This window comes from Saimiri boliviensis, chromosome 5 (genome assembly GCF_048565385.1).
Source record: "Saimiri boliviensis isolate mSaiBol1 chromosome 5, mSaiBol1.pri, whole genome shotgun sequence".
Taxonomy (NCBI): Eukaryota; Metazoa; Chordata; class Mammalia; order Primates; family Cebidae; genus Saimiri; species Saimiri boliviensis.
Window position 1 is genome coordinate 5,260,745 of NC_133453.1, and position 11,610 is coordinate 5,272,354.

Sequence of the window (11,610 nt, forward strand, 5' to 3'; positions counted from 1 at the left end):
GACTCCTTCAAAAGAAAGAAAGAGAGAGAGAGATAAGGAGAGAAATAAAGCGGGGAGGGAGGGAGGAAGGAAGGAAGAGAGGGAGGGAGGGAGGAAGGGAGAGAGGGATGGAGGGAAGGAAGTAAGGAAGGAAGGAGAGGGGGGAAAGAAACAGAAAAGGGAAGCACCCGCTCCTGTGAGTGAGGAGGAGCTGCCAGGGGAATGCTGGCAGAGGTTTTGAACGATGTGTCAGTGAAGAGAAAGGGACCACCGTGCCTTTGAATGGGAAAATCCATCCCTTCCTAAGGCATTCTCCTCTTGTGTGGGTGTTTATTTTTCTACACAAGTAAATATTTAAGAAAGGTGAAAATAAAGCATGCATCTCATTTTCTGAGCCACAAGAGTAACCAGAACCAAACTAGCCAATTGCGTGCTGAGTAATATATTGTTCCTTTTAATAAAATTTAAAAAAAGGAGGTTGGATAGGGAGGTTCCTGCAGGATCCAAGCCTGAGTAGAATTCAAGATAATACTTTTGAATCAAGAAGGACACTTCGGTCTTGAGTGATAACTGCTGAGAACATCCCACTAATAAGTAGAAACACCAATGAATAAATCAGATTTTGTAATGTGCCACTAAGAGATTGCCTTGCTTCGCATACTACTTTTTCCTCCTCTCCTTTGAGAACCGGGCGAGCCCCTCAGTTTCACAAGGAGGGCCGTGGTAATTAAGTCCATGTGCATTCAATTGCCTTTATTGAGTGTAAGTGAATTTATAGGCAGCAACTGACACCTTCGGAGGCTTCCGTGCAGTGGCACAAGCTGCTTTCTTTAGAACGCAGGAAAAATTTATGGGCCTGCTGACATTAATGGAGGTGGCTGGCTGACTTGGGGGGGACCGGCCGGAAACCCCTCCATCCACATATTTTTCATACTTGATGAAACACAGATAAATCTCTGTCCTGTGAGTCTGAAATGCTGAGGCCCTTTGAAGCTCAGTGTCGGACCTCAGGGGAAAGATTGATCACTATAGTAGCTCTGCTTTCTAAATCACTGCAAACTCTAGAGATGGCCATTTTCACATTGGTGCAAGAATTTTTTAAAATATGCATACATTTTTAATAGCCCTTAACTTGACCAAATGCGCCATACCTCACATTTGCTAACTGAAATGTATCAGGTATGCATGTTTCTCTTCTCCAGCTTTTGCAAATAAAAAAATATAAAGGCAGATGGTTGTGTTGAATGTGTTTCTATTAAGAAAGTAACATTCTTCGTTGAACAAATTATTTTAAAAATTACCATTGCCCTCCCCAGCATTTGTCACATGAATATCACAGAGTTTCCAGAGCTGAAAGGAACTGTGAAAATTGTCTAATAGGCATACATACTTTTCTTATACATACTTATTTTTAAATAACTAACTGAATAAAGCTAGTTCAATTGTACCATTCTGCAAAGAGGAAAACTAACCAAGTTCCCACGATGATACCATGATTTGCTCAAATCACTCAGGTAACTAATCAATGGCAGCTGCCCTGGGCTTCGTCCTTTCCAGTAAAATACAATTTTCATTATACATCTAGCCTTCCAACTGCTTCTTTATCGGGTGTAAAGCTTTATTTTAAAGTTTCTGGTTGGAGCCTTCACACATACAGCGTGGTGTCCTTGGCCGGTGGTTTCTGCTGGGCTCCCCATCTGTGAGCCTTATCATTTTAAGTTCATACGTGAAAGGCATTTAATAAAATTACTCATCTTGGCCAAGTGCAGTGGCTCACGCCTGTAATTTTAGCACTTTGGGAGGCTGAAGTGGGCGGATTGCCTGAGCTCACGAGTTCGAGACCAGCCTGGACAAAATGGTGAAACCCCATCTCTACTAAAATACAAAAAATTAGCTGGGTGTGGCAGCGTGCACCTGTAATCCCGGCTACTCAGGAAGCTGAGGCAGGAGAATCAGTTGAACCCGGGAGGTGGAGGTTGCAGTGAGCCGAGATCGTGCCATTATACTCCAGCCTGGGTGACAGAGTGAGACCCCATCTCCAAACATAAAATAAAATAAAATAAAGAAATAAAGAAAATTGCTCATCTTATTTTAAAATTTTTTTTTAATAGAAAAGGTTAATTCACAACAAATAAAATGTAAGCTCAGTAAAGACAGGGATTTTTGTGTCTTCTGTTCACTGCCTTTTCCCAGCACAGTATCTGGCATAAAATAGTCTATAGGAATGTTATGAAAGAATGTAAAAACCCAGTATTTTTTAAAGAAAACAACTATACTCTTAATGGAGAAGCACTATAGGTCTTCCCAGGAAAGGAAAGGATAATGTAGATGGTCTTTGCCCCAATATAATTAGTTCCATCATATAAATTATACAATGACATGAAAAGGAAATAAAAATGAATAATGAAAGTGACAAAACGTATTTTTAACAATCAATGAGGGGCTAAATGTGAAAGAAAAGTATAAGAACTTTACGAACAGTTAAGCCTATGATTGTTAAAAGGAAGAAATGAGAAAAGACTTGAATAAATGAAGAAACGCACTGTGTTCCTGGTTAAATGAGAAGATGATAAATCTCCTCTAGGTAATTTATAGGGATAACGCAATTTCAATTAAAATCCCAACGGGATTATTTATTGAACTTGAAAACATAGTTGTTGAAGTCATTAGGATTAAAATAAAATGAGAACAATAAGGAGGGACAAATGGCACAGAATCTTCGAGTTTATTATAAAGAAAAATAAGGTAAATGCGTTACATTGATACAAGAGCATAAGCATACATCACAGTGGAGAGCCCAGGAGCTGATCAAAGTCCATGGCAATGAGGAATGTCTGATAAATGGAGGTTAGACACTGAACGGGAACAGAAAATCACAGAGTCGCAATAACTAGAGTGCTTTAATTGTTAAAGCCAACAGAGAGTAGAGAGCCGAAGAGAGAATGTAACTCCCCTAAAAACAGGTCACAATTTTCTAACTCTAGAAACAAGATTTTTCAAAGAAAATTGGACCCATTCCACTGTAAAAATTATGAAGTCAATAATCAAACTCTAAAACTAAGACATAAAACCAAACGTGACATTTGTTTTTGTCACAAATCATTCTATTGTTTTATTGAATTACATGGTTCCTATTTGCTGTAGCAAGGACAATAATACTGAAATGTGTGTTTTTAAATTAGCAGCCTCCCTCCCCGCAGCCCCATGCCTCGCAGCTCATCCAGGTGGACAGCTTCTTGCCTGTCTGCGAGCACCTGCAACCGTAAATACACACAGAGGGGTTTCTCCTCCTGTCCCTTTTTATTTCAACCAGAAACAAAGTGGCAACTCATGTCTCTTCACAGCCTGGTCTTTCCTCTTAACTTTATTTCAGGAAGTGAGCAGGCTTTGCCCAGCGTGCTTCCATCATCCGACAAAACACTGGCTGGGGAGGAGAGGTAGTTAACATGTAAGGCGTCTTAATTCTTCCCATTTAAAATAATGAGAAATAGGCCTCCGGAGAGTGTTTCCTGCGCAGAGCGTCTGATTCTCAGAACAGATTGCTGCGGCCAGCAGAGACGCCTGTAAGCGATGAACCGAAATGACCTGAAGTGAATCTAGAGCCGCTGGTCCAGACAGGCCAGCGAGGCAGGCACACTGCCTCTGACAGTGCAAAGGGGTTCCTCTGTCCCGAGGGAGTCCCAGCCCCTGCCTCCAGGCTGTGTGGCTTGGTGGAAAACCTTCCAGGCACGATAAGGAAATGGCAGCAGCACTGCCTGAGTCACTCGACTGCCAGCAAACACCCCGTGGACAAAATTAAGTATTGCGGAGGCGAGAGAGCGGGTAGGTCTGGCTGGCCCTGGCATTGTGGCACAGTGGTGCCTCGGGCAGGTGCCTCCTACAGCAGAGTGATCCTTTTAAAGCAGAAGGCGCATCCTGCCACGTCTCGGCTCTCAGAATGAAACCAATGCCCATACACTTAGGTGAATCTATGTCCCAGTTTACTAGGGTCAAGCCCAGTTTATGTTCCATTAATAGTGCCCTCTGTCATTCTTAAAGATGCCCTACTCTGGAGACAAAATTTCATGGCGTCTCCACTCATAGCAGCCTGCGTGACACTCTCCGCCCCCACCCCCTGCCTCGTGCCGCCACCTTCCAGCAGCTCTGCTCTCCCAGCTGCACCTTGGGCACTCTGGAGCCCCTGCCCCCCTCAGAGCCTGTACCCTTAATTTAAAAATACTAAGAGTAAATACAGCCAAGCATGGTGGCTCATGCCTTTAATTCCAGCACTTTGGGAGGCCAAGGCAGTCAGATCACTTGAGCCCAGGAATTCGAGACCAGTCTGGGCAACATGGTGAAACCCTGTCTCTACTGAAAATACAAAAATCAGCCAGACATGGTGGCCCATGTTTGTAATCCCAGCTACTCAGGAGGCAGAGGCAGGAGAATTGCTTGAACCTGGGAAGCAGAGGGTACAGTGAGCCAAAATCACATCACCGCACTCAGCCTGGGTGACAGAGTGAGTGTAAATAATTAAAAATACACCAAGTGACACATTCATTCACTTGCTTTAAGGTTTTTCTCAAATGCCGTCATATCAGAGAGGTCCTCCCTAATCATCTTGCATAGTTTAAGTTTTTTGATCAAATGAAATAATCTCCCCCTCATCTCACAGCCAGTGGTCTTACTGAGGTGTGTATCTTTGGGGGGATGATTATCTCGGTTTCTCTTTGCGGTCTGTGAAACACTTTAACAGATGCAGAGATCTTTCCTACTTAAAACAATTTTAACACAAAATCCTCTGCAAAATCATTGTGTTAAATATGCTGCATTTGTACATAATGATTATTTAAATTGCAGCATTCCCTCAATTATACTTTGAATCTGAATTCCAAAGCCACTTGATTGTCTGCGAACTTTCATCGTTTTGCTGATTTATGAGGTTTCTGTGCAGCATGTGCTACAATGTCATTCCCGAATCCACCCTCCCCCACCGTCCCCCTGGCCAGCTTTCGTTTGCTCGGATTGCTGCAACAGGCAAGGTCAAAGCCGGCTCTTCAACTGGGCATCCAAACCACCAAATGGAACAAGCAAGGCAGAAAATGGAACTCATCACGTGGTCGCATGAAAAATATAACCTGGACTATCTGTGTGAGGACTCTCTCATTTCACCCAAACCTACAGAACAAAGCAGAAGAGGAGAAACAAGAAAGGCAAAGTCACCCAGGAACAGAAAGTTTGGGAAAGCTGATTTGATAAGACCATTGTAAGTTTATCAGGCGTTTCCGTGCCATTAGTTAACGTTTAGTCACCTACAGGCAAATGCTGGAGCCTTTTGTAGGGAGTACACTCCTCTGTAGGAGTGATCTTTTTAAAACGTGAGCGGACACTCTCATGGAGGAGATGCGGAGATCTGTCGCACAGCGGTCCCCAACTGTTCTGGCACTGGGGACCTTTCTGTCCAGGCCTCTCTTCTCGGCGGCTCCCACGTTCTCTTCACAGTGTCTTCCCTTCGTTTCTTCTTCTCACGAAGACACCTGCCCTACTGGGTGCAGCCCTTCTACTCCAGCACGGCTGCGTCTCCACCAGCTACCTCTGCAGTCCAGCCTGGTCGCATCCTGAGGTATTGGCAGCTGGGGCATCTGCATGTGACTATTGACTATTGGTGGGCAGGGGCACAGCACAGCCCATCACCCCCTGTGAGAGCTACTTTAATGGGGAGAGGGACCACAGAGTTCTTGAAGAGCCAGGGTGAGAAGGAGACAGGGATGAGAGAGTCACTGGAGGAGGCTGGGAGCTCAGAAAGCTGCGTGTTTGTTAAATGAGTGAGATGTGAGCGTCCTATGGATCTGTGGGGGAGTGTCTGATTGGGATGAGGCATGGAAGGAAGAGAGGGTCCCCAGGAGCATGAGGTGGGAGATGCTAAGGGCCTGAGAGACCCCATGCCCGGCAGCCATAGTTGGAGAAGTGGCAAGACAGGTCCAAGGGGGATGAATCGGCTCTTGGAGGTGGTGGCTCCTCTCCCTTCTCTCCCTGGGACATGTGCGGACAGCACTTGAGCCCTGAGGTGTGTGTGGCTGGCAGGGCCTGTCCAGGGCCCAGAGCCCAGCATCTTGCAATTCCACTTGCTTGAATACTATGGATGCCCACATCATGTGTCAGCCCTAGGCATAGCAGAGGGTTTTCCAGGCATTCTGCCTGAGTATTCCAGGCACCACAGTTGGTGAAGATGTGTGTCCAGGCATCCAAAGGACACCTTATGCCTCTCCAGGGATCTGGGACCCCGAGCAAACAAAGACAGGGTACGTGCCCATGAGGGCAAGAGGGCGGCTCAGAGAAATCAGTTTCCACAAAAAGCAGAGACTTTGGTTTCCACTTTTAACCAAATGAACTATCTTCCCGATGCCCTGTAATTTCGGGTCCTGAGTTACTCCTGGGGACGTCCGCAGATGGCTGTCACCTGCAGTCAGTGCCTCAGACGCCATCTGCACCAGAAACATTGTGGGAGCCAAATATTTTCCATTCCCTGGTCTGTGATCATCACCCCTCTCTCCTGAAGGTTTTACACCTCGTGCAGCGTGCTAAGCACAAAGCACAGAGCACTCATCACCTTTCCTTACATTTACCAGCAGGAGCGGGACCGGCAGTGCCTCAGTTCTGAGGAGGCTCATGTGTCAGAATGCGTCCTGTTTGTACCCAGGACACAGCTGAAAATAGGGGGAGGGGGAAATCCCACAGCCAAGGGGCTGAAGGCTCAGGAATATAAAATAGAATTCATCCTGTCTCTCTTAGCATGCTCCAAGTAGCCAAGTCACAGGGAAGGGGCCAAGGAGAGACTTAGTGTGAACCCAGGGCGTCCTGGAACACTGAACAGCAGGGAACCAACCTCTGTGGGAACAGAGGCCCACCTAGTCACCCATAGGAGGGATAGATGGAGTGCAGTGAGCAGGAAAGGGATAGTGCACACGCATGTGTTTGCACAAGCATGTGTGGGTGTGTCTCTGTGTGATAAAGAGCTATCAGGCATATTGTCACTTTCTAGTACAAATTATACCTATATGTAATTATACTCTAAGTTCTGGGATACATGTGCAGAACATGCAGGTTTGTATACACTACACGTGCCATGGTGGTTCGCTGCACCCATCCACCCATCATCTACATTAGGTATTTCTCCTAATGCTATCCCTCCCCTAGACCCCCGCTCCCCAACAGGCCCCAGTGTGTGATGTTCCCCTTCCTATGTCCATATGTTCTAATTGTTTAACTCCCACTTATGACTGAGAACATGTGGTGTCTGGTTTTCTTTTCTTGTGTTAGTTTGCTGAGAATGATGGTTTTCAGCTTCATCCATGTCCCTGCAAAGGACATGAACTCATTCGTTTTTATGGCTGCATAGTATTCCATGGTGTGTATGTGCCATATTTTCTTTATCCAGTCTATCATTGATGAGCATTTGGGTTGGTTCCAAGTCTTTGCTATTGTGAACAGTGCTGCAATAAACATAGGTGTGCATGTGTCTTTATGTTTTTAATGTGTACCCTACAACAGTTTTTTCATTCTTTAAGGATAAGACTAATTAAATTTCAGATTATGACTTCTTATATAAACTAACATGACATAGGAAAACTAAAGATGTTCATCTATTAAAAATAGGCCAGGCATGGTGGCTCATGCCTGTAATCCCAGCACTTTGAGTGGCTGGGGTGGGTGGATCATCTGAGATCAGGAGTTCAAGACTAGCCTGGTCAGCATGGTGAACCCTATCTCTACTAAAAATACAAAAAAAAAGAAAAAAAAATTAGCTGGGCGTGGTGGCACAAACCTGCAGCTCCAGCCACTCAGACCGAGGCACAAAAATCACTTGAACACAGGAGGCAGAGGTTGCAGTGAGCCAATATCACACCACTGCATTCCAGCCTGAGTGACAGAGCAAGACTGTCTAAAATAAATAGATAATAAAATATTTAATATCATCTTTGCAAAAAGCACCACGATAATGTAATATTATTAAATTCTAGTATGACAGTTGATGCGTTCCATAATTAAGAATTCCAACTTAGAAGTTCTTTTTAGCTTTTTCATATGTCACTGTGTTTGTTTAGAGTCCTCAAAAACACTCAAGCTTTATAACATGAAAATAAAATTACGCAGCGGGGTTCCTTGTGAAAGTGGCCATTGAAAGAATAACGTGCATGGGAGTGAGGAAAGCACTGCTCTCATTTTGAGTCCTAACGTATTCGTGGTTTCTCTCCAAGCCCTGTCCAGGCTGGGATATGCACAGGTCTGAGACAGAGCATGCTCAGTTTAACAAGGTTTGAGACATGAGTCTTGTGGACAAGCAGCATCTGGGGCCCAATATCCGCATCGGCCATGTGGCTGAGGTGGGCAGATCTGGAGGTCAGGAGATTGAGAACATCCTGGTTAACATGGTGAAATCCATCTCTACTAAAAATACAGAAAAAAATTTAAAAATTAGCCAGGCATGGTGGCAGGTGCCTGTAATTCCCGCTACTTGGGAGGCAGGAGAATCACTTGAACCCAGAAGGCAGAGGTTGCAGTCAGCCGAGATTGTGCCACTGCACTCAGCCTGGTGAGAGAGTGAGACTCTGTCTCAAAAAAAAAAAAAATCATTCTTTTATAAAGATACCTGCGTGCATATGTTCATTGCAGCACCATTCACAATAGCAAAGACATGAAGTCAGCCCAAATGCCCATCAATGATAGACTGGATAAAGAAACTGTGGTACCATGGAATACTATGTAGCCATAAAAAGGAATGACATCATGTCCTTTGCAGGAACATGGAAGTTGTTATCCTCAGTTAACTAATGCAGGAACAGAAAACCACCAAACACTGCATGTTCTCACTTAAGCGTGGGAGCTGAACAGTGAGGACAGTGAGAACCATGTGTCTCCCACAGACACGTGGAGGAGAACAACACACATGGACACATGGTTAGGGCCTGTTGCGGCAGCGGATTGAGGGAGGGAGAGCATCAGGAAGAACAGCTAATGGACTCTGGGCTTAATACTAACGTGATGGGTGGATCTGTGCAGCAAACCACCAAGGCACACATTTACCCATGTACCAGAGCTGCACGTCCTGCACATGTAACCCAGAACCTAAAATTATTATTTTTCCTTCAACTCGTATTTTATTTGGCAATGTTTTTGAGGATGCAGTAAAAAATAATATGATTCAGACTTGACCCTTGAAATACATAGCTTTTTAACATTCTATATCACAAAATCAGAAGTGCTTATAAATCCCTTCTGCTGCACACCGAAGCGCGAAGATCGTCTCCAAGAAACGCCTGTGAGGGGGATAAGACTCAGACTGAACCAGCCACTTCTTAACGGAACATCATCTTTCTCTTGAGAAAACAACTGACAAACTCTGGACTTTGGGTTTTGCGGAGACTTTTTCTCAAAAGTGAATCCAATGAACCTGAAGAAGAACAAACCATCCGTAGTGGTTGTTGCCAATGGTAAAATTTGAGCTGAGGCCACAAAATCATGCATGGATCAAAGGTCTATTCCAGGCACAAGACAGATCCATGGATTTTCACGTGACAGAGAGAGGGAAAGTTCATTGATACAGGTTCAGATTCCACATCACAGCTGGTCTTTAGGAAGCTATGACTTGTCTAGCTGTGGTGTAGGATCAAAGCGGAATATTCACAGTTAGCTAAAAAGGATATTAAAATACTGCTTCTTGTTCTATTAACTCATCCACGTGAGGACAGATTTTCTTCCTATACTTCATCCAAAATAACAGATTTCCGCAGGCTGAGTGCAGAAACAGAAACAAGCATCCATTAGTTGCCATTCAGCCAGACAGGAGACTTGAAAAGATGCGAAGTGGTAACTCTTCTCGCTAGTTTTTTCTTTTAGTTTTGGACACTATATTCATCATGCATAAAGTGTTATTTATGTTAACATATAATGAGCTTACTTTATTTTTAAATGTACTAAAATAGATATTTTATGAATGCCTAAGCTTTAATTATTTGTTTATTTTGGATATAGGATCTTGTTCTGTCACCCAGTCTGGAGTGCAGTGGTGCAGTCATGGCTCACTGCCGGTTCAAACTCCTGGACTCAAGTGATCCTCCCACCTCAGCCTCCCAAAGTGTTTGGATCACAGGCATGAGCCACTGTGCCCAGCCAAATTTAATATTTAACACAGTAAATTATCAATAGCTATAACTCACCTAACAAATACTTTTCGGGATCCTCAAAAATTGTTAAGAATATAAAGGGCTTCTAAGGCCAAAAGTTTGAAAACTAGCTTTTTAAGAGTCATTTTAAACATGGTGGTCACCTCTAAACCTCAGATTCTGTGCTTCTGTGAATTAATGGGACTAACTTGGCAGGTAGTCTTACATGATCATATAACATTCATGTCAAAGTCCATTTCTCTTCAGAATACTACATACCTATTCCTTCTGAAATTCTCAATGTTAAATTTCAAAGTCTGCTTTTTTTAAATGTAGAAATCATGTGGTTACAGAAAAATAATACTATTTGGAACCCATAAAACATAGGGCCTCAGGCTTAACTAAAACCTAAAGCATGGGTGTGTATTTCACACACTGTTGCTAATTGTGTAATTTCGACAACTCCATCCTTCTGTTTAGTTTCAAAATCTTGTGTTTATCCTTAATTTTAAACAGGAAGAAATGATTTGTGTTTCTGTCTTCATTCTTAACTCAAACACAGCATCTCAACATTAAAAAAGAAAAAGGAGGGAAAAAAGTACAATCCGTTTTAAAGAGAGATATTTATCAGACTAACAATTCTCTAGAGGAAGGAAACCTGCCACTGAATGTCATCAGTTCCTTCTGCTTCTTGAAGACACTATGCCTGGCCCTTGATCTACAGGGAACCCCCCACCGTTAAGGACCATCACTCATTTAAATGAACATAAGCAAATCAATTAAATGGGGTATATAACAAGGGAGGACTTCATTTCTATTTTAATATGCTTTTTTTTTTTCTTTCTGCAGAAATTTAACAGGGACATTTCCTGACTACCCTGACATTGAAGAAGGAGGGTCAGCTATTATTTTTTCTAACAAGACCACACAACAGGTACAAATATGCTTGAGAAATAAAACATAAATATCTCAAGTGACAGTCCTCTAAACTTTAAAATCAGTGAGTTTATAGCATTATTAGATTTTGGTTATTTTCCTACAAATATTTACGTGGAAATACTCTTGACTGTTCATCAATGTACGTACTTTCATATTTATTCAAAGTGAGTTCATTTTTCCCCATCTTATCTTTGAAGGAGATGTGCTGACTTGTGAAGGTCACTTTCTTAGTAAATTCTGAGTAGCTCGACCGCAGGAGCCCTTCACGTTCTAGTCCCAGCTTCCCTATCCCTCCATCTCTATGCCCTACGCCATCGGCAGGCCCTTGGCTCCAGCAGTCCACTCACCTGTGCTCCCGGCTCATGCTGCTGCTCCTTTGAGTGTGCTATGCTCTCTCTTCCTGAGCTCTGGGCACTCTTCTGCTTAGCACCTGCTCCCCTGACAAGACCCAGCTCCTTGACTTATTAATGTTCTTTGAGTGAAACACCTTTGATCATCTCTATAGATGCTTCAGAGGCATTTGATGAAACTGACATCTAAAACTATTTTT

At 43.5% G+C, this 11,610-nt stretch overlaps 1 protein-coding gene across 3 annotated transcripts in view; it reads left to right on the forward strand.

Annotated features, from left to right (window-relative positions):
- DRC11 (dynein regulatory complex subunit 11) overlaps nucleotides 1-11,610 on the forward strand; it is a 174,468-nt gene that overhangs the window by 53,685 nt on the left and 109,173 nt on the right. For all 3 annotated transcript variants that reach the window (XM_003936741.4, XM_074398811.1, XM_074398812.1), the window contains exon 7: nucleotides 10,971-11,055. In XM_003936741.4, coding sequence (XP_003936790.1) covers nucleotides 10,971-11,055 — 85 coding nt within the window. The remainder of the gene's footprint in view (nucleotides 1-10,970; nucleotides 11,056-11,610) is intronic.